At 45.9% G+C, this 23,597-nt stretch overlaps 2 protein-coding genes across 2 annotated transcripts in view; both read right to left on the reverse strand.

Annotated features, from left to right (window-relative positions):
* Positions 1-832: 832 nt before the first annotated feature.
* On the reverse strand, positions 833-13,484 carry LOC308151767 (zinc finger protein 414-like; the record flags this gene model as incomplete). The annotated part of the gene is made up of 6 exons (XM_080524668.1): positions 13,427-13,484; positions 7,990-8,052; positions 6,984-7,100; positions 2,518-2,623; positions 1,979-2,197; positions 833-839 (listed from the first exon to the last, which is right to left on the reverse strand). The coding sequence occupies exons 2-6, from the start codon at positions 8,039-8,041 to the stop codon at positions 833-835; spliced, it is 501 nt and encodes a 166-aa protein (XP_080380794.1). The 5' UTR covers positions 8,042-8,052; positions 13,427-13,484.
* A 2,300-nt stretch (positions 13,485-15,784) lies between these two features.
* Positions 15,785-23,597, reverse strand: part of LOC308151768 (major facilitator superfamily domain-containing protein 12-like) — a gene marked incomplete at its 3' end in the record, with an annotated part of 30,355 nt that continues 22,542 nt past the window's right edge. Inside the window, exon 11 of the mRNA XM_080524669.1 lies at positions 15,785-15,924. Within this exon, the coding sequence (XP_080380795.1) occupies positions 15,785-15,924 (140 nt within the window). The remainder of the gene's footprint in view (positions 15,925-23,597) is intronic.

The raw sequence follows: 23,597 nt of genomic DNA on the forward strand, positions 1-23,597 counted from the left end.
GGAGAGGAGGAGAGGAGAGGAAAGGAGGAGAGGAAAGGAGGAGAGGAGGAGAGGAAAGAATGAGAGGAAAGGAGGTGAGGAAAGGAGGAGAGGAGGAGAGGAAAGGAGGAGAGGAAAGGAGGAGAGGAAAGGAGGAGAGGAAAGGAGGAGAGGAGGAGAGGAGAGGAGGAGAGGAAAGGAGGAGAGGAGGAGAGGAAAGGAGGAGAGGAGGAGAGGAAAGGAGGAGAGGAGGAGAGGAAAGGAGGAGAGGAGGAGAGGAGAGGAAAGGAGGAAAGGAAAGGAGGAGAGGAAAGGAGGAGAGGAGGAGAGGAAAGGAGGAGAGGAAAGAAGGAAAGGAGGAGAGGAAAGGAGGAGAGGAGGAGAGGAGGAGAGGAAAGGAGGAGAGGAAAGGAGGAGAGGAAAGGGGGAGGGGAGAGGGGAAGAAAGACTTTAAGGATTTGGCCGTAGTCAAGGTTACCTATGACATCACCGCTGGGCTTGCTGGCGAGGGGCTTGTGCTGCTCCCGGATGTGATTGGTCATCTCCTTGCGGGTGGGCGTGGCCTCGCCACACTGTAGACAGCGGTACCGCCCCCTGGTGTGCTCCCAGAGAATACGCCTGTTGGACTGGCCTTCCACACACACACACACACACACACACACACACACACACACACACACACACACACACACACACACACACAGTAAGCATTAAACCTGTACTAACACCTGTACTATCACCTGTACTAACACCTGTACTAACACCTGTACTAACACCTGTACTAACACCTGTACTAACACCTGTACTATCACCTGTACTAACACCTGTACTAACACCTGTACTATCACCTGTACTAACACCTGTACTAACACATGTACTAACACATGTACTAACACCTGTACTATCACCTGTACTAACACCTGTACTAACACATGTACTAACACCTGTACTAACACCTGTACTAACACCTGTACTAACACCTGTACTATCACCTGTACTAACACCTGTACTATCCCCTGTACTAACACCTGTACTAACACATGTACTAACACCTGTACTAACACCTGTACTAACACCTGTACTAACACCTGTACTAACACCTGTACTAACACCTGTACTAACACATGTACTAACACCTGTACTAACACCTGTACTATCACCTGTACTAACACCTGTACTATCACATGTACTAACACCTGTACTAACACCTGTACTAACACCTGTACTAACACCTGTACTAACACCTGTACTAACACCTGTACTAACACATGTTCTAACACCTGTACTAACACCTGTACTATCCCCTGTACTAACACCTGTACTAACACATGTACTAACACCTGTACTAACACCTGTACTAACACCTGTACTAACACCTGTACTAACACCTGTACTAACACCTGTACTAACACATGTACTAACACCTGTACTAACACCTGGTGTCTCACCTTGGTTCTTCCTCCAGACAGCATTGGGGGAGGTTGGGGGGGGCTGAGGGGGGAGGGCCTGGGGGGGGAGTGCCTGGGGCTGTGGAGGTGTGGAGGAGGAGGGAGCAGGAAGGGGGGGTCTGAGGGGCCATAGCTGGGGGCGCTGGGGGTGGGGGTGGGGGGGGTGGAGCTGGGGGGGCTGTGTTTCAGGCCCCAGGGAAGAGGAGGGCCCCACGGAAGAGGAGGGCCCCAGGGAAGAGGAGGGCCCCACGGAAGAGGAGGGCCCCACAGAAGAGGAGGGCCCCAGGGAAGAGGAGGGCCCCACGGAAGAGGAGGGCCCCACGGAAGAAGAGAGCCCCACGGAAGAGGAGGGCCCCAGGGAAGAGGAGGGCCCCAGGGAAGAGGAGGGCCCCAGGGAAGAGGAGGGCCCCAGGGAAGAGGAGGGCCCCAGGGAAGAGGAGGGCCCCGGGGAAGAGGAGGGCCCCAGGGAAGAGGAGGGCCCCAGGGAAGAGGAGGGCCCCAGGGAAGAGGAGGGCCCCAGGGAAGAGGAGGGCCCCAGGGAAGAGGAGGGCCCCAGGGAAGAGGAGGGCCCCAGGGAAGAGGAAGGTGCTGGAGGTTGTTGTGGGTAGAGGAGCGGGGGGGGGTCAGAGTCCATGGGCTCCTGCTGTGGGGTCTCCTGGTCAGATGTGGAGGGGTCGGGGGGGTGGGCGTGGCGGGCCATCTTGGAACAGGTGTGCAGGTGCTTCAGGAGGGACTGGTAGGAGCGCAGCTTAGCCCGACAGCTCTCACACCTGCAGAGGGTTACACACGCACACGCACACGCACACACACACACAGAGGGTTAGACAACATCACACACACATTCACACACTCACACACTCACTCACACACACACACACACACACACACACTCACACAACATCACACACACACACACACTCACACACTCACACACTCACACACTCATACTCACACACACACTCTCACACTCTCACGCACACACACTCACACTCACACTCACACTCACACACACACACACACACACACACACACACACACACACACACACACACACACACACACACACACTCATACTCACACACGCACTCACAGGAAGTAGATGTTGGGTTTGTGGTGATGTCTCATGTGTTCCATCAGATGTTGCATGCTGGGAAAAGAGCAGTTGCAGCCAATCGTGGAGCAGAGAAATACCTTCCCTGAGAGGAGGAGAGAACAGAGGATGAGAGAACAGAGGATGAGAGAGAGAGAGAGACAGAGAGAGAGACAGAGTGACAGAGACAGAGGAGAGAAAGAGAGAGAGACAGAGACAGAGGAGAGAAAGAGAAAGAGAGATAGAGAGAGAGAGACAGAGGAGAGAAAGAGAGAGAGAGAGAGAGACAGAGACAGAGACAGAGGAGAGAAAGAGAAAGAGAGAGAGAGAAAGAGAGATAGAGAGAGACAGAGACAGAGGAGAGAAAGAGAAAGAGAGAGAGAGAGAGAAAGAGAGATAGAGAGAGAGAGACAGAGACAGAGGAGAGAAAGAGAAAGAGAGAGAGAGACAGAGACAGAAGAGAGAAAGAGAAAGAGAGAAAGAGAGAGAGAGAGAGACCCACCTGGGAGAGACTGAGTAGGGGTGAGGGGTTACCTGGGATAGACTGAGTAGCAGTGGCGGCTGGCCGATAGAGGGCGCTGGGGCGCCGCCCCCACCTTTACTTCCTAGTTGCGATTTGTAAAAGTTTTTTTTTTAAATAAACATTGTTTATTCACAAAATGCGGCTGATATTCTGTCGGCGCCTATCAGCATTCATTAAAAATCCTCCAATACAATAAACAATTTATCTGTGTGTGTGTAAAATTCACTGTTAAAATACATAGGGGGAGGAGTCGGGTCGCCGATCGAATGCAAGTCTATCGCAGGCCAAATACTTTTCGCTTACACGTGAGCTGTAGCAGCGCTCCAATTGGCTGTCTCTATTTCTCGGCCGGGGCGCAAAAAGTTGCGTCCTGAATATCCGGTTGTAATAGCAGACAATGCATTATGCTGAGGACTTCCGACTTCCGGGCTTCCGGACTTCCGGACTGCTCTCCTAACAAATTAAGTTGTTTACAATGTAAGGAGGATTTATTTCTGTAAACAAATTGAACAAATGGATTAGATTCAGATTCAGATTCAGATTCAGATAACGTTTATTGCCATTATGCTTGACACATATAGGAATTTGCTTTGGCATTACAGAAGGTGCATTTATGCTTTTTTCACATATATATGAACAAAACAAGTACAATACAAATGCAAAAACAGGCAAAAACAGGACAACACAGGACAGACAGTGCATGGATAGTGCTGTAAATAAAGTGCAGTGCAGAGTTATTCAAGGTCTAGTGCATGTTCAGTCCTGGGCAGACTTGGAGGCGGGGGGGAGGGGGAAGCCAGAGTCATTTAGCAGCCTGGCGGCTGAGGGGAAGAAACTGAGCCTGTGGCGGGCCTTCAGTGCCTTAGGCAGCCGCAACCTTCTTCCAGAGGGAAGCAGGGTGAGGAGGCCGTGGCCGGGGTGGAAGGGGTCGGCCATGATCTTCCTTGCCCTCCTCAGAGCCCTGGTGTCATGCAGGGAGTTGAGGGAGGGCAAGGGACAGCCGATCACCCTCTCTGCTGAACGTATCACCCGCTGCAACTTGGCCTTGTCCTTGGTCGTTGCAGCAGGGAACCAGGTGATGATGGAGTGGGTGAGGATGGACTCTATGATGGCCGTGTAAAACTGGACCATCATGGACCTCGGCAGCCTGAATTTCCTCAGCTGCCGGAGGAAGAACATCCTCTTCTGGGCCTTCTTCGTGAGGGCCTCGGTGTTCCGCTCCCACTTAAGGTCCCGGGAGATGGTCATGCCTAGAAAGCGGCATGACTCCACGGAGGCCACCGGGGTACCTCCCAGCGTGATGGGAGGGGGCAGGGCTGCTTTCCTACGGAAGTCCACCACCATCTCCACTGTTTTTAGAGCGTTTAGCTCCAGATTGTTAAAACTGCACCAGCTCTGCAGCCCCTCGATCTCACTCCTGTAGGCAGATTCGTCCCCCCTGGAGATGAGGCCCACCAGGGTGGTGTCGTCTGCAAACTTCAGGAGCTTGACCGAGGGGTGGCGGGAGACACAGCTGTTGGTGTATAGGGAGAACAGTGCTGGAGACAGGACGCAGCCCTGCGGGGAGCCCGTGCTGGTGGACCTGGAGCTGGAAATGCTCTTCCCCAGCTTCACCCGCTGAGACCTGTCAGTCAGGAAGTCCGTGATCCACCTGCAGGTGGAGTCCGGCACCTGCAGCAGGGATAGCTGGTGCTCCAGGATGTGTGGGAGGATCGTGTTGAAGGCCGAGCTGAGGGGAGGGGGGGGGGGGAGGGGGAGGGGGGAGGGGAGGGGGAGGGGAGGGGAGGGGGAGGGGGAGGGGGGGGGAGGGGAGGGGAGGGGGGAGGAAAGGGGGGAGGGTGGGGGTAGCAGGAGGGACATTGGCCCCCCTGGGGGACGGGGGTGGTGGTTGTAGCCGGGGGGGGTGGAGGGAGAGGGCGGGGGTGGGCGGGAACCTCTCTTTCTCAAACCTACAGTAGAACTCGCTCAGCTCGTTAGCGAGAGGGAGGTTGTCGGACATCAGCGGGGACTTGGGTTTGTAGTTGGTGATGGTCTTTAGGCCTTTCCAGACGGAGGCGGAATCCCCCTCAGAGAGCTGTTGCTGCAGCTTCTCCGAAAAGCGATGCTTCGCCTCCTTCACCGCTTTGGCGAACCTGTACTTGGCCTGCTTGACCCGGTCCACGTCCCCACTGCGCCTAGCCACCTCCTTCTCTGACCTCAGACGCCTTAGTTGGGATGAAAACCAGGGCTTGTTGTTGTTGAAAGACTTCCTGGAGCGGAGGGGGACACACACCTCCTCGCCAAAGCTGATAAATGATGTAACAGTGTCTGTGTATACATCCAGATTGTTACCAGCCTCTGGCCCCGCCCACTCCACTAAGTTAGAAGGAGGCATCTTTTGTTCCCAACTTGAGGATATTGCAACTGGACCTATTACCGAAGTCAAACTTTGTTTGTGGTCGCAATCTCCGCACCGGCTGTTAGGCTGCTACTGTTGGTGTTTTGCGAAGCCAGAATACACAAACTCGACCTGAAGGTAAGAGAGTCAGCTAAGATAAAAGCTACTTCAAACATTTAGTAATATCGTCAGCATGGTACGTTTTCTAATGTCGTCTTTTCGCTTGTTTGTTTATGTATTCACCCAGCACACGCACACACACACACACACGCACACACGCACACTCACTAGAGGGGATGAAGAGGTCTGTACAGGGGGGTAGAGGGGATGAAGAGGTCTGTACAGGGGGGTAGAGGGGATGAAGAGGTCTGTAGAGGAGGGTAGAGGGGATGAGGAGGTCTGTAGAGGTGGGTAGAGGGGATGAAGAGGTCTGTACAGGGGGGTAGAGGGGATGAAGAGGTCTGTAGAGGTGGGTAGAGGGGATGAAGAGGTCTGTACAGGGGGGTAGAGGGGATGAAGAGGTCTGTACAGGGGGGTAGAGGGGATGAAGAGGTCTGTACAGGGGGGTAGAGGGGATGAAGAGGTCTGTACAGGGGGGTAGAGGGGATGGAGAGGTCTGTAGAGGTGGGTAGAGGGGATGAAGAGGTCTGTACAGGGGGGTAGAGGGGATGAAGAGGTCTGTAGAGGTGGGTAGAGGGGATGAAGAGGTCTGTACAGGGGGTAGAGGGGATGAAGAGGTCTGTACAGGGGGGTAGAGGGGATGGCGAGGTCTGTACAGGGGGGTAGAGCTATTCTCATGCTAAAATCGACTGTAAATCCAGATTTTAAAGTTGATATTCTTCCCCGTGGAGCATGCCCCCATAACCTGTGCCCCACCCAAAAATGTTAGCACCAGCCGCCACTGCTGAGTAGGGATGAGGGGTTACCTGGGATAGACTGAGTAGGGATGAGGGGTTACCTGGGATAGACTGAGTAGGGATGAGGGGTTACCTGGGATAGACTGAGTAGGGGTGAGGGGTTACCTGGGATAGACTGAGTAGGGATGAGGGGTTACCTGGGATAGACTGAGTAGGGATGAGGGGTTACCTGGGATAGACTGAGTAGGGGTGAGGGGTTACCTGGGATAGACTGAGTAGGGATGAGGGGTTACCTGGGATAGACTGAGTAGGGGTGAGGGGTTACCTGGGATAGACTGAGTAGGGATGAGGGGTTACCTGGGATAGACTGAGTAGGGATGAGGGGTTACCTGGGATAGACTGAGTAGGGATGAGGGGTTACCTGGGATAGACTGAGTAGGGATGAGGGGTTACCTGGGATAGACTGAGTAGGGATGAGGGGTTACCTGGGATAGACTGAGTAGGGATGAGGGGTTACCTGGGATAGACTGAGTAGGGATGAGGGGTTACCTGGGATAGACTGAGTAGGGATGAGGGGTTACCTGGGATAGACTGAGTAGGGATGAGGGGTTACCTGGGATAGACTGAGTAGGGGTGAGGGGTTACCTGGGATAGACTGAGTAGGGATGAGGGGTTACCTGGGATAGACTGAGTAGGGATGAGGGGTTACCTGGGATAGACTGAGTAGGGATGAGGTGGGTTGTGATGTGGCTGCTGAGAGCCTCCATGTGGTTGAACAGGCGCATGCAGCCGAACAGCGGGCAGGGCAGCTCGCCACTGACACCTGCTGGTAGAAAGAGAGACAGACATATTTTTTAATTGCAATGTCCACACTTTTCTATTTTATTTTAAGTTACCTTTATTTACCTGTACACTATACACAGCTCTGTTTAATAACTTCTTTATTCTAGTCGTACATTACAATCTTTTTGTTTGTTTTTTATCTTCACACTTGCTTTAGCAATGTAAACGTATGTGTCCCATGACAATAAAGCCCTATCAATTGAATTGGATACAATGTAATAGATTGAGAGATAGCGAGATAAGGATAGACTGAGACTGATAGAAAGATAGATAGATAGATAGATAGACAGACAGACAGACAGACAGTTATTAGATTAAACAGATAGGGTTAGGTTAAGGTAATGTTATTAGATTAAACAGATAGGGTTAGGTTAAGGTAATGTTATTAGATTAAACAGATAGGGTTAGGTTAAGGTAATGTTATTAGATTAAACAGATAGGGTTAGGTTAAGGTAATGTTATTAGATTAAACAGATAGGGTTAGGTTAAGGTAATGTTATTAGATTAAACAGATAGGGTTAGGTTAAGGTAATGTTATTAGATTAAACAGATAGGGTTAGGTTAAGGTAATGTTATTAGATTAAACAGATAGGGTTAGGTTAAGGTAATGTTATTAGATTAAACAGATAGGGTTAGGTTAAGGTAATGTTATTAGATTAAACAGATAGGGTTAGGGTAACGTTAGGTAGCTAGGTAACAGATAGGGTTTAAGGGTAACGTTAGGTAGCTAGGTAACAGATAGGGTTTAAGGGTTGCTAGGTAACAGATAGGGTTTAAGGGTTGCTAGGTAACAGATAGGGTTTAAGGGTTGCTAGGTAACGGATAGGGTTTAAGGGTTGCTAGGTAACAGATAGGGTTTAAGGGTTCTGAACCTTCTTTGGTGCTGAGAGGCGGCAGAGTCCCTCCAGATCCCACCGCAGCCATGGCAACCCAGTCTGGAACCAAGTTAGAGGGTTAGGTTAGTTACACTACTGGTCTATCACTAGTTACATTACTGGTCTATCACTAGTTACATTACTGGTCTATCTCTAGTTACATTACTGGTCTATCACTAGTTACATTACTGGTCTATCTCTAGTTACATTACTGGTCTATCACTAGTTACACTACTGGTCTATCACTAGTTACATTACTGGTCTATCACTAGTTACATTACTGGTCTATCACTAGTTACACTACTGGTCTATCACTAGTTACATTACTGGTCTATCACTAGTTACACTACTGGTCTACCACTAGTTACATTACTGGTCTATCTCTAGTTACATTACTGGTCTATCACTAGTTACACTACTGGTCTATCACTAGTTACATTACTGGACTATCTCTAGTTACATTACTGGTCTATCTCTAGTTACATTACTGGTCCATCACTAGTTACATTACTGGTCTATCACTAGTTACACTACTGGTCTATCACTAGTTACATTACTGGTCTATCACTAGTTACATTACTGGTCTATCACTAGTTACATTACTGGTCTATCACTAGTTACATTACTGGTCTATCACTAGTTACATTACTGGTCTATCACTAGTTACATTACTGGTCTATCACTAGTTACATTACTGGTCTATCACTAGTTACATTACTGGTCTATCACTAGTTACATTACTGGTCTATCACTAGTTACATTACTGGTCCATCACTAGTTACATTACTGGTCTATCACTAGTTACATTACTGGTCTATCACTAGTTACATTACTGGTCTATCACTAGTTACATTACTGGGCTATCTCTAGTTACATTACTGGTCTATCACTAGTTACATTACTGGTCTATCACTAGTTACATTACTGGTCTATCTCTAGTTACATTACTGGTCTATCACTAGTTACACTACTGGTCTATCTCTAGTTACATTACTGGTCTATCACTAGTTACATTACTGGTCTATCTCTAGTTACATTACTGGTCTATCTCTAGTTACATTACTGGTCTATCACTAGTTACATTACTGGACTATCTCTAGTTACATTACTGGTCTATCACTAGTTACATTACTGGTCTATCACTAGTTACATTACTGGTCTATCACTAGTTACATTACTGGTCTATCACTAGTTACATTACTGGTCTATCACTAGTTACATTACTGGTCTATCTCTAGTTACATTACTGGTCTATCACTAGTTACATTACTGGTCTATCACTAGTTACATTACTGGTCTATCACTAGTTACATTACTGGTCTATCACTAGTTACATTACTGGTCCATCACTAGTTACATTACTGGACTATCTCTAGTTACATTACTGGTCTATCTCTAGTTACATTACTGGTCTATCTCTAGTTACATTACTGGTCTATCACTAGTTACATTACTGGTCCATCACTAGTTACATTACTGGTCCATCACTAGTTACATTACTGGTCTATCTCTAGTTACATTACTGGACTATCTCTAGTTACATTACTGGTCTATCTCTAGTTACATTACTGGTCTATCACTAGTTACATTACTGGTCTATCACTAGTTACATTACTGGTCTATCACTAGTTACATTACTGGACTATCTCTAGTTACATTACTGGTCTATCTCTAGTTACATTACTGGTCCATCACTAGTTACATTACTGGTCTATCACTAGTTACATTACTGGTCTATCACTAGTTACATTACTGGTCTATCACTAGTTACATTACTGGTCTATCACTAGTTACATTACTGGTCTATCTCTAGTTACATTACTGGTCTATCACTAGTTACATTACTGGTCCATCACTAGTTACATTACTGGTCTATCTCTAGTTACATTACTGGTCTATCACTAGTTACATTACTGGTCTATCACTAGTTACATTACTGGTCTATCTCTAGTTACATTACTGGTCTATCACTAGTTACATTACTGGTCTATCTCTAGTTACATTACTGGTCTATCTCTAGTTACATTACTGGTCTATCACTAGTTACATTACTGGTCCATCACTAGTTACATTACTGGACTATCTCTAGTTACATTACTGGTCTATCACTAGTTACATTACTGGTCCATCACTAGTTACATTACTGGACTATCTCTAGTTACATTACTGGTCTATCTCTAGTTACATTACTGGTCCATCACTAGTTACATTACTGGTCTATCACTAGTTACATTACTGGTCTATCACTAGTTACATTACTGGTCTATCACTAGTTACATTACTGGTCTATCACTAGTTACATTACTGGTCTATCACTAGTTACATTACTGGTCTATCACTAGTTACATTACTGGTCTATCACTAGTTACATTACTGGTCTATCTCTAGTTACATTACTGGTCTATCACTAGTTACATTACTGGTCCATCACTAGTTACATTACTGGTCTATCTCTAGTTACATTACTGGTCTATCACTAGTTACATTACTGGTCTATCACTAGTTACATTACTGGTCTATCTCTAGTTACATTACTGGTCTATCACTAGTTACATTACTGGTCTATCTCTAGTTACATTACTGGTCTATCTCTAGTTACATTACTGGTCTATCACTAGTTACATTACTGGTCCATCACTAGTTACATTACTGGTCTATCTCTAGTTACATTACTGGTCTATCACTAGTTACATTACTGGTCTATCACTAGTTACATTACTGGTCCATCACTAGTTACATTACTGGTCTATCACTAGTTACATTACTGGTCTATCTCTAGTTACATTACTGGTCTATCACTAGTTACATTACTGGTCTATCTCTAGTTACATTACTGGTCTATCACTAGTTACATTACTGGTCTATCACTAGTTACATTACTGGTCTATCACTAGTTACATTACTGGTCTATCACTAGTTACATTACTGGTCTATCACTAGTTACATTACTGGTCTATCACTAGTTACATTACTGGTCTAACACTAGTTACATTACTGGTCTATCACTAGTTACATTACTGGTCTATCACTAGTTACATTACTGGTCTATCACTAGTTACATTACTGGTCTATCTCTAGTTACATTACTGGTCTATCACTAGTTACATTACTGGTCTATCACTAGTTACATTACTGGTCTATCACTAGTTACATTACTGGTCTATCACTAGTTACATTACTGGTCTATCACTAGTTACATTACTGGTCTAACACTAGTTACATTACTGGTCCATCACTAGTTACATTACTGGACTATCACTAGTTACATTACTGGTCTATCACTAGTTACATTACTGGCCCATCACTAGTTACATTACTGGTCCATCACTAGTTACATTACTGGTCTATCACTAGTTACATTACTGGACTATCACTAGTTACATTACTGGTCTATCTCTAGTTACATTACTGGTCTATCTCTAGTTACATTACTGGTCTATCACTAGTTACATTACTGGTCTATCTCTAGTTACATTACTGGTCTATCACTAGTTACATTACTGGTCTATCACTAGTTACATTACTGGTCTATCACTAGTTACATTACTGGTCTATCTCTAGTTACATTACTGGTCTATCACTAGTTACATTACTGGTCCATCACTAGTTACATTACTGGTCCATCACTAGTTACATTACTGGTCTATCTCTAGTTACATTACTGGTCTATCACTAGTTACATTACTGGTCTATCACTAGTTACATTACTGGTCTATCACTAGTTACATTACTGGTCTATCACTAGTTACATTACTGGTCTATCACTAGTTACATTACTGGTCTATCACTAGTTACATTACTGGACTATCACTAGTTACATTACTGGTCCATCACTAGTTACATTACTGGACTATCACTAGTTACATTACTGGTCCATCACTAGTTACATTACTGGACTATCACTAGTTACATTACTGGTCTATCACTAGTTACATTACTGGTCTATCACTAGTTACACTACTGGTCTATCTCTAGTTACATTACTGGTCTATCACTAGTTACATTACTGGTCTATCACTAGTTACACTACTGGTCTATCTCTAGTTACATTACTGGTCCATCACTAGTTACATTACTGGTCTATCACTAGTTACATTACTGGTCTATCACTAGTTACATTACTGGTCTATCACTAGTTACATTACTGGTCTATCACTAGTTACACTACTGGACTGGACTATCACTAGTTACATTACTGGTCCATCACTAGTTACATTACTGGTCCATCACTAGTTACATTACTGGTCCATCACTAGTTACATTACTGGTCCATCACTAGTTACATTACTGGTCTATCACTAGTTACACTACTGGTCTATCACTAGTTACACTACTGGTCTATCTCTAGTTACATTACTGGTCCATCACTAGTTACATTACTGGTCTATCACTAGTTACACTACTGGTCTATCACTAGTTACACTACTGGACTGGACTATCACTAGTTACATTACTGGTCTATCACTAGTTACATTACTGGTCTATCACTAGTTACATTACTGGTCTATCTAGTTACATTACTGGTCCATCACTAGTTACATTACTGGTCCATCTAGTTACATTACTGGTCTATCACTAGTTACATTACTGGTCCATCACTAGTTACATTACTGGTCTATCTCTAGTTACATTACTGGTCTATCACTAGTTACACTACTGGTCTATCACTAGTTACATTACTGGTCTATCTCTAGTTACATTACTGGTCTATCTCTAGTTACATTACTGGACTATCACTAGTTACATTACTGGTCTATCTAGTTACATTACTGGTCTATCACTAGTTACATTACTGGTCTATCACTAGTTACACTACTGGTCTATCACTAGTTACATTACTGGTCTATCTCTAGTTACATTACTGGTCTATCTCTAGTTACATTACTGGTCTATCACTAGTTACATTACTGGTCTATCACTAGTTACACTACTGGTCTATCACTAGTTACATTACTGGTCTATCTCTAGTTACATTACTGGTCCATCACTAGTTACATTACTGGTCTATCTCTAGTTACATTACTGGTCTATCACTAGTTACACTACTGGTCTATCACTAGTTACATTACTGGTCTATCTCTAGTTACATTACTGGTCTATCTCTAGTGATGATATATTTTAGGTTTGAAGTTTGAAGGCGAACCTCAGAATGACTCTAGTGATCCATAACGTCCACGATAATGAACTAGGAGACCTCAAATACCTCCTAGTTCAACTAAACCATAACCCTCGTTTACTATACAATACAACTAGTTCAACTAAACCCTAACCCTAGTTTACTATACAATACAACTAGTTCAACTAAACCCTAACCCTAGTTTACTATACAAGTTGTATTACAACCATCACAACACATAACCACCATTAGCTAACCCAGCAGACAAACAGCACGTGTGCTAAATGGCAGAAATGTAAATGTAAAGCACATACTCACTAATAGTATAGTATATAATAGTACAGTATAGTATAGTAATAGTGAGTCACTATACCGATAGTCCGTCTTGTATATTTGCTTTTATCGACAGCTAGCTAGTAGCTACTGGCTAGTGATGCTAGCTGCTGCTGCGTTCGGACCGGATGTTGTCGGCCTTTGTTTATATCCGGACCGGATGTTGTCGGCCTTTGTTTATATCTGGACCGGATGTTGTCGGTCTACATTTTCTGACGGTCTTTTTGTTCTACTTTAAATCTGGGGGTCTAAATAGAGGCTTGATTGATTGATTGAAACCTTTATTAGAAGATTTGCAGAAGTAGGTACATGAAAGTACATATTACATACAAGGTCCACCTGTCCTACCCGATACCTTATGTTTTGTTGTATTGTTCTTCCCATGATGGATGTACGTTTATCTTGTAGATAGTAATAGTTATTTGTCTGTATTATCTTGTAGATAGTACTAGTTTTTTTCTTATGTCTGTCTTACATGTAACGATGAATTGAAAATCAAGGACCCCAATTGAAATAAGCCAGTGGCTTTCTTGGGTTTTTATCCTTTTAGTTGACCTTGTATGTAATATGTACTTTCATGTACCTACTTCTGCAAACATTCTAATAAAGTTTTCAATCAATCAATCAAGTCAACTAACAGGATAAAAACCCAAGAAAGCCACTGGCTTATTTCAATTGGGGTCCTTGATTCTCAATTCATCGTTTATGGGAAATGGAAAATGCTGGTAATGGTAATTATGATGCTACATGAACCATGAGGGCTTGTCATGAACCATCACTGTCCAGGAAGAGGCAGACAGATACAGTGCAAATAATATAGTCTATTATGCTCATGGATGTGAAATGCAGTACCGTCTCTGTGCTGTAGAATGTCTTCTCCTGTTCTGAAGATCACAGTTGCCCCAGTGTCTGTGGCTGCTCTCACCGAGAAGATGTCCTGGGGGAATGAGGGGATGTACAGCGCCCCTCGCAGCGTTGTAGTCAGTCGCCTCCCTCGGCTGTCCATCAAGCACACCTCCGCATCTCCTCTGCGCTCTGCGACCCCTTTGCTCCTCGTGCCGTCCGCCAGCTCCACGCAGTGCGTCTCGGCCTGGAAACCGTCATCGAACACCTTGAACCTGGCCAGGTCGGTGATAATATGCGCAGTCGCACCGGTGTCCACCATCAGGCCCCTCGTAACACTGCGTCCTGGCTTGTCCTTAGCCAGAAACGCGTAAGTGTTGTCATGACCACTCACTTGCTCGGACACCCCTCGCGCGTCGTCCTGGTCCGGTCTCCTTCTGCAGGCGGCTCCTTGATGTGTGGAGCTCCTACAGTGGTTACACCACACCTTGCGTCGACAGGTCCTTTTGATATGTCCCTTTTGGCCACATTTGTAGCACACAATGTCTGTTCGCTGTGCGCTCTGGCTACGTGCGCTTTGGGCGTTCTGGGCACCCCGGTCAGACAGGGCTTGGGCTCGCATAACATTGTCCTCCGACGCCGTTACGCGCATTTTCTCAGTGTCCTCAAAACTCCTGAGCTTAGTTTTAAACACAGAAAAAGGCATGGTCTCGTCACTCTGTGTGACATGTATCGCAAAGGGTTTAAATGACTCGGGCAGTCCTTTCAATACCATAGCCACAAGTAGGCTATCACTCAAAGTCTCATCTGCATTCCTCAGTGCAGTTATTGCCCTTTCTGCACGAATGATATAGTCGGTCACTGTTTCACTGTTAGACTTTTGCAGTGTGGTCAACTCTGTATAGAGACTTATAACCCTTGGCTTCCCTGAACCCGCATAATAATTGCGCAATATCTCTAGGGCTTTCCGTCCGTCATCTGGTGCGTCTCGCATTATGAGCGACAAACTTTTGTCATCTAGAAACTGAATGAGCTCTGCGTAAATCTCTGCATTTTTCTCCTCATCTTCTCTCAACTCCTGAGCCGAAGCTGTTAAGGGAAGGTCTGTTCTGAGAGTGTCTTTCAGTTTCTGTAGCCGGAGATGGCCCATGAACTTTGTTTCCCACAGTTCGTACCTTTCCTCATCTCCGTCAAACGCTAGTCGAGACCAACGCGAACTTCTTTCCGATTGTCTCGCCATGGTAGCACTCTGGGCCCATAACCTGTTAAACGTTGGTTATTGCGTATTGGCTAAGACCATAACGATCGGACTACACACTGAACGGAGGAATCATACGCTGTCAGACAGGGTTCATGGTATCAAGGAAGCAACGTTTATTGTGGGAATGGTCACATATATAGGATCAGCTGGCTCAATCATTCATGTCACACAGCTGGTGTCAATCAACCAATTATGCCCCACTCACACTGGGATAGGGATGACTGGAGAGCACACTCATGTCAACACACCTCAGTAGCCATGGGGATGTCAGACACCTCAGTAGCCATGGTGATGTCAGACACCTCAGTAGCCATGGTGATGGTCAGATACCATACCAACAGAATCGTAGAGCCGTAGTCATAGATACAGACTATACAGACTGGGTTAGGGGTTGGGGGTTAGGGGTTGGGGGTGGGGTTGCTCTGATATGAAGCCAGATTCTAATCATCTCTCATCTTCACAATCACACAGAGACTCAAACAGAGCAGTAGCCCCAGCAGCAGTAATAGGACACAATATTACAACATTATGTTTCAATATGTTTCCTTTTTATTGCTGCATCATACACAAGATCATGGAAAACATCAAATAAAGTGATACAAAAATATATAGGCTAAACATTTTTCAAATCAAAATACAGTTAATCCCCTTTGGCACAATATCCCTTTTAGCATCTTGCTTAAATTCCAGTAGAATTATGTTTTAAATGCCACAAATCCCTCATGTCATTCCAATAAGAGATCAGCTAATTAGATCAACTCTGTAGATCACTGTTATAATCAACAGTTATAACCAACAGGTATAACCAACAGGTATAACACAGACACTGCTATAACCAACAGGTATAACACATTGACACTGTTATAATCAACAGGTATAACACATTGACACTGTTATAATCAACAGTTATAACACATTGACACTGTTATAATCAACAGTTCTAACACATTGACAGTACAGATTCCCTTCCACATTCAATGTGACAGGAGAGTGTAGTAATCCTAATGAGCATCATTAAGGTTAGGGTTAGTTAGTTAGTTAGTATGATGAGTATAAGGTTAGGATAGTACAAGATGAGTAGAGAACAACATGGGTTTTTTTGCAGGCTGGTCCATATAGATGTTAGTCCTAGGGTTAGGGTTGGTCCTAGGGCTCTTACCAGGTGATGTGTAGAGGATCGCTGTCCCCTACATGAGCCCTCACCACTAGGGTCCCTCAGGGCTCTGTCCTAGGGCCCTTACTGTTCTCCCTCTATACCACTGGGGTCTCTCAGGGCTCTGTCCTGGGGCCCTTACTGTTCTCCCTCTATACCACTGGGGTCCCTCAGGGCTCTGTCCTAGGGCCCTTACTGTTCTCCCTCTATACCACTGGGGTCTCTCAGGGCTCTGTCCTGGGGCCCTTACTGTTCTCCCTCTATACCACTGGGGTCCCTCAGGGCTCTGTCCTAGGGCCCTTACTGTTCTCCCTCTATACCACTGGGGTCTCTCAGGGCTCTGTCCTGGGGCCCTTACTGTTCTCCCTCTATACCACTGGGGTCCCCCAGGGCTCTGTCCTAGCCCTTACTCTTCTCCCTCTATACCACTGGGGTCCCTCAGGGCTCTGTCCTAGGGCCCTTACTGTTCTCCCTCTATACCACTGGGGTCCCCCAGGGCTCTGTCCTAGGGCCCTTACTGTTCTCCCTCTATACCACTGGGGTCCCTCAGGGCTCTGTCCTAGGGCCCTTACTGTTCTCCCTCTATACAACTGGGGTCCCCCAGGGCTCTGTCCTAGGGCCCTTACTGTTCTCCCTCTATACCACTGGGGTCCCCCAGGGCTCTGTCCTAGGGCCCCTACTGTTCTCCCTCTATACCACTGGGGTACCCCAGGGCTCTGTCCTAGGGCCCTTACTGTTCTCCCTCTATACCACTGGGGTCCCTCAGGGCTCTGTCCTAGGGCCCCTACTGTTCTCCCTCTATACCACTGGGGTCCCCCAGGGCTCTGTCCTAGGGCCCTTACTGTTCTCCCTCTATACCAAGTCTCTTGGTTTGGTCATTTCCTCACATGGGTTCTCCTACCACAGCTACGCAGACGACACTCAACTCTTCCTGTCTTCCCCCCCTCTGACGTACATGTGGCAACACGTGTCTCTGCATGTCTCGCTGACATCTCTGCTTGGATGTCAGCCCACCATCTCAAGCTCAACCTTAACAAGACTGAGCTGCTCTTCCTCCCTGGGAAAGCCTGCCCTCTCCAAGACTTCTCCATCATAGTAGAGACAAGGGATGTAACAATGCATCGCAAGTTAATTATCGCTAGAAATATGTGACGATGCAAATCAGTGAGATTAAAAATGTATCGCGATACTCTTTTTAAAACAGCAAATCGCTTGTGCACCCAACCAGCAGATGCTTCTCTTGTCCAGTTAGTTAGTTAGTTAGTTAGTGAACCCCACCCTTAGCTGGTCCCTTGATCCTCCAACCCGTCCTGAACCCTTCCCTGACGTCCTTCAGCTTCAGTTAACCCCCGTCTGGGCAGAGCCCTCTGCCTGGACACCAGCCTCCACCACCCCTGAGACAGGTGCTGCACCTGCAGACAGACAGACAGAGACAGAAGTAAGGGTTAGACAGACAGACAGACAGAGACAGAAGTAAGGGTTAGACAGACAGACAGACAGAGACAGAAGTAAGGGTTAGACAGACAGACAGACAGAGACAGAAGTAAGGGTTAGACAGACAGACAGAGACAGAAGTAAGGGTTAGACAGACAGACAGAGACAGAAGTAAGGGTTAGACAGACAGACAGAGACAGAAGTAAGGGTTAGACAGACAGACAGACAGACAGAGACAGAAGTAAGGGTTAGACAGACAGACAGACAGACAGAGACAGAAGTAAGGGTTAGACAGACAGACAGACACAGAAGTAAGGGTTAGACAGACAGACAGACACAGAAGTAAGGGTTAGACAGACAGACAGAGACAGAAGTAAGGGTTAGACAGAAAGACAGACAGAGACAGAAGTAAGGGTTAGACAGACAGACAGACAGAGACAGAAGTAAGGGTTAGACAGACAGACAGACAGACAGAGACAGAAGTAAGGGTTAGACAGAGACAGAAGTAAGGGTTAGACAGACAGACAGACAGAGACAGATGTAAGGGTTAGACAGACAGACAGAGACAGAAGTAAGGGTTAGACAGACAGACAGAGACAGAGACAGAAGTAAGGGTTAGATAGACAGACAGACAGACAGATAGAGACAGAAGTAAGGGTTAGACAGACAGACAGACAGACAGAGACAGAAGTAAGGGTTAGACAGACAGACAGACAGACAGAGACAGAAGTAAGGGTTAGACAGACAGACAGACAGAGACAGAAGTAAGGGTTAGACAGACAGACAGACAGAGACAGAAGTAAGGGTTAGACAGACAGAGACAGAAGTAAGGGTTAGACAGACAGACAGACAGACAGACAGAGACAGAAGTAAGGGTTAGACAGACAGACAGACAGAGACAGAAGTAAGGGTTAGACAGACAGACAGACAGACAGAGACAGAAGTAAGGGTTAGACAGACAGACAGACAGACACAGAAGTAAGGGTTAGACAGACAGACAGAGACAGAAGTAAGGGTTAGACAGACAGACAGAGACAGAAGTAAGGGTTAGACAGACAGACAGAGACAGAAGTAAGGGTTAGACAGACAGACAGACAGAGACAGAAGTAAGGGTTAGACAGACAGACAGACAGAGACAGAAGTAAGGGTCAGACAGACAGACAGAGACAGAAGTAAGGGTTAGACAGACAGAGACAGAAGTAAGGGTTAGACAGAGACAGAAGTAAGGGTTAGACAGACAGACAGACAGAGACAGAAGTAAGGGTTAGACAGACAGACAGAGACAGAGACAGAAGTAAGGGTTAGATAGACAGACAGACAGACAGACAGAGACAGAAGTAAGGGTTAGACAGACAGACAGACAGAGACAGAAGTAAGGGTTAGACAGACAGACAGACAGAGACAGAAGTAAGGGTTAGACAGACAGACAGAGACATAAGTAAGGGTTAGACAGACAGACAGACAGAGACAGAAGTAAGGGTTAGACAGACAGACAGAGACAGAAGTAAGGGTTAGACAGACAGACAGAGACAGAAGTAAGGGTTAGACAGACAGACAGAGACAGAAGTAAGGGTTAGACAGACAGACAGAGACAGAAGTAAGGGTTAGACAGACAGACAGACAGACAGACAGAGACAGAAGTAAGGGTTAGACAGACAGACAGACAGAGACAGAAGTAAGGGTTAGACAGACAGACAGAGACAGAAGTAAGGGTTAGACAGACAGACAGAGACAGAAGTAAGGGTTAGACAGACAGACAGAGACAGAAGTAAGGGTTAGACAGACAGACAGAGACAGAAGTAAGGGTTAGACAGACAGACAGACAGACAGACAGAGACAGAAGTAAGGGTTAGACAGACAGACAGACAGAGACAGATGTAAGGGTTAGACAGACAGACAGAGACAGAAGTAAGGGTTAGACAGACAGACAGAGACAGAAGTAAGGGTTAGACAGACAGACAGAGACAGAAGTAAGGGTTAGACAGACAGACAGAGACAGGAGTAAGGGTTAGACAGACAGACAGAGACAGAAGTAAGGGTTAGACAGACAGACAGACAGACAGAGACAGAAGTAAGGGTTAGACAGACAGACAGACAGAGACAGAAGTAAGGGTTAGACAGACAGACAGACAGAGACAGAAGTAAGGGTTAGACAGACAGACAGACAGAGACAGAAGTAAGGGTTAGACAGACAGACAGAGACAGAGACAGAAGTAAGGGTTAGATAGACAGACAGATAGAGACAGAAGTAAGGGTTAGACAGACAGACAGACAGACAGAGACAGAAGTAAGGGTTAGACAGACAGACAGACAGAGACAGAAGTAAGGGTTAGACAGACAGACAGACAGACAGAGACAGAAGTAAGGGTTAGACAGACAGACAGACAGAGACAGAAGTAAGGGTTAGACAGACAGACAGACAGAGACAGAAGTAAGGGTTAGACAGACAGAGACAGAAGTAAGGGTTAGACAGACAGACAGACAGACAGAGACAGAAGTAAGGGTTAGACAGACAGACAGACAGAGACAGAAGTAAGGGTTAGACAGACAGACAGACAGACAGAGACAGAAGTAAGGGTTAGACAGACAGACAGACACAGAAGTAAGGGTTAGACAGACAGACAGAGACAGAAGTAAGGGTTAGACAGACAGACAGAGACAGAAGTAAGGGTTAGACAGACAGACAGAGACAGAAGTAAGGGTTAGACAGACAGACAGACAGAGACAGAAGTAAGGGTTAGACAGACAGACAGACAGAGACAGAAGTAAGGGTCAGACAGACAGACAGAGACAGAAGTAAGGGTTAGACAGACAGAGACAGAAGTAAGGGTTAGACAGACAGACAGACAGAGACAGAAGTAAGGGTTAGACAGACAGACAGACAGAGACAGAAGTAAGGGTTAGACAGACAGACAGAGACAGAGACAGAAGTAAGGGTTAGATAGACAGACAGACAGACAGACAGAGACAGAAGTAAGGGTTAGACAGACAGACAGACAGAGACAGAAGTAAGGGTTAGACAGACAGACAGAGACATAAGTAAGGGTTAGACAGACAGACAGACAGAGACAGAAGTAAGGGTTAGACAGACAGACAGAGACAGAAGTAAGGGTTAGACAGACAGACAGAGACAGAAGTAAGGGTTAGACAGACAGACAGAGACAGAAGTAAGGGTTAGACAGACAGACAGAGACAGAAGTAAGGGTTAGACAGACAGACAGACAGACAGACAGAGACAGAAGTAAGGGTTAGACAGACAGACAGACAGAGACAGAAGTAAGGGTTAGACAGACAGACAGAGACAGAAGTAAGGGTTAGACAGACAGACAGAGACAGAAGTAAGGGTTAGACAGACAGACAGAGACAGAAGTAAGGGTTAGACAGACAGACAGAGACAGAAGTAAGGGTTAGACAGACAGACAGACAGACAGAGACAGAAGTAAGGGTTAGACAGACAGACAGACAGAGACAGATGTAAGGGTTAGACAGACAGACAGAGACAGAAGTAAGGGTTAGACAGACAGACAGACAGACAGAGACAGAAGTAAGGGTTAGACAGACAGACAGAGACAGAAGTAAGGGTTAGACAGACAGACAGAGACAGGAGTAAGGGTTAGACAGACAGACAGAGACAGAAGTAAGGGTTAGACAGACAGACAGACAGACAGAGACAGAAGTAAGGGTTAGACAGACAGACAGACAGAGACAGAAGTAAGGGTTAGACAGACAGACAGACAGAGACAGAAGTAAGGGTTAGACAGACAGACAGACAGAGACAGAAGTAAGGGTTAGACAGACAGACAGACAGACAGACAGAGACAGAAGTAAGGGTTAGACAGACAGACAGAGACAGAAGTAAGGGTTAGACAGACAGACAGAGACAGAAGTAAGGGTTAGACAGACAGACAGACAGAGACAGAAGTAAGGGTTAGACAGACAGACAGAGACAGAAGTAAGGGTTAGACAGACAGACAGACAGAGACAGAAGTAAGGGTTAGACAGACAGACAGACAGAGACAGATGTAAGGGTTAGACAGACAGACAGAGACAGAGACAGAAGTAAGGGTTAGATAGACAGACAGACAGACAGACAGATAGAGACAGAAGTAAGGGTTAGACAGACAGACAGACAGACAGACAGAGACAGAAGTAAGGGTTAGACAGACAGACAGACAGACAGAGACAGAAGTAAGGGTTAGACAGACAGACAGACAGACAGAGACAGAAGTAAGGGTTAGACAGACAGACAGACAGAGACAGAAGTAAGGGTTAGACAGACAGACAGACAGACAGAGACAGAAGTAAGGGTTAGACAGACAGACAGACAGAGACAGAAGTAAGGGTTAGACAGACAGAGACAGAAGTAAGGGTTAGACAGACAGACAGACAGACAGAGACAGAAGTAAGGGTTAGACAGACAGACAGACAGAGACAGAAGTAAGGGTTAGACAGACAGACAGACAGACAGAGACAGAAGTAAGGGTTAGACAGACAGACAGACACAGAAGTAAGGGTTAGACAGACAGACAGAGACAGAAGTAAGGGTTAGACAGACAGACAGAGACAGAAGTAAGGGTTAGACAGACAGACAGAGACAGAAGTAAGGGTTAGACAGACAGACAGACAGAGACAGAAGTAAGGGTTAGACAGACAGACAGACAGAGACAGAAGTAAGGGTCAGACAGACAGACAGAGACAGAAGTAAGGGTTAGACAGAGACAGAAGTAAGGGTTAGACAGACAGACAGACAGAGACAGAAGTAAGGGTTAGACAGACAGACAGACAGAGACAGAAGTAAGGGTTAGACAGACAGACAGACAGAGACAGAAGTAAGGGTTAGACAGACAGACAGACAGAGACAGAAGTAAGGGTTAGACAGACAGACAGACAGAGACAGAAGTAAGGGTTAGACAGACAGACAGAGACAGAAGTAAGGGTTAGACAGACAGACAGACAGACAGAGACAGAAGTAAGGGTTAGACAGACAGACAGAGACAGAAGTAAGGGTTAGACAGACAGACAGACAGACAGACAGACAGAGACAGAAGTAAGGGTTAGACAGACAGACAGAGACAGAAGTAAGGGTTAGACAGACAGACAGAGACAGAAGTAAGGGTTAGACAGACAGACAGACAGACAGACAGAGACAGAAGTAAGGGTTAGACAGACAGACAGACAGAGACAGAAGTAAGGGTTAGACAGACAGACAGAGACAGAAGTAAGGGTTAGACAGACAGACAGAGACAGAAGTAAGGGTTAGACAGACAGACAGAGACAGAAGTAAGGGTTAGACAGACAGACAGACAGACAGACAGACAGAGACAGAAGTAAGGGTTAGACAGACAGACAGAGACAGATGTAAGGGTTAGACAGACAGACAGAGACAGAAGTAAGGGTTAGACAGACAGACAGAGACAGAAGTAAGGGTTAGACAGACAGACAGAGACAGGAGTAAGGGTTAGACA

The sequence above is a fragment of the Nansenia antarctica genome, assembly GCF_963989245.1.
Source record: "Nansenia antarctica genome assembly, chromosome: 2".
NCBI classification, from domain to species: Eukaryota; Metazoa; Chordata; class Actinopteri; order Argentiniformes; family Microstomatidae; genus Nansenia; species Nansenia antarctica.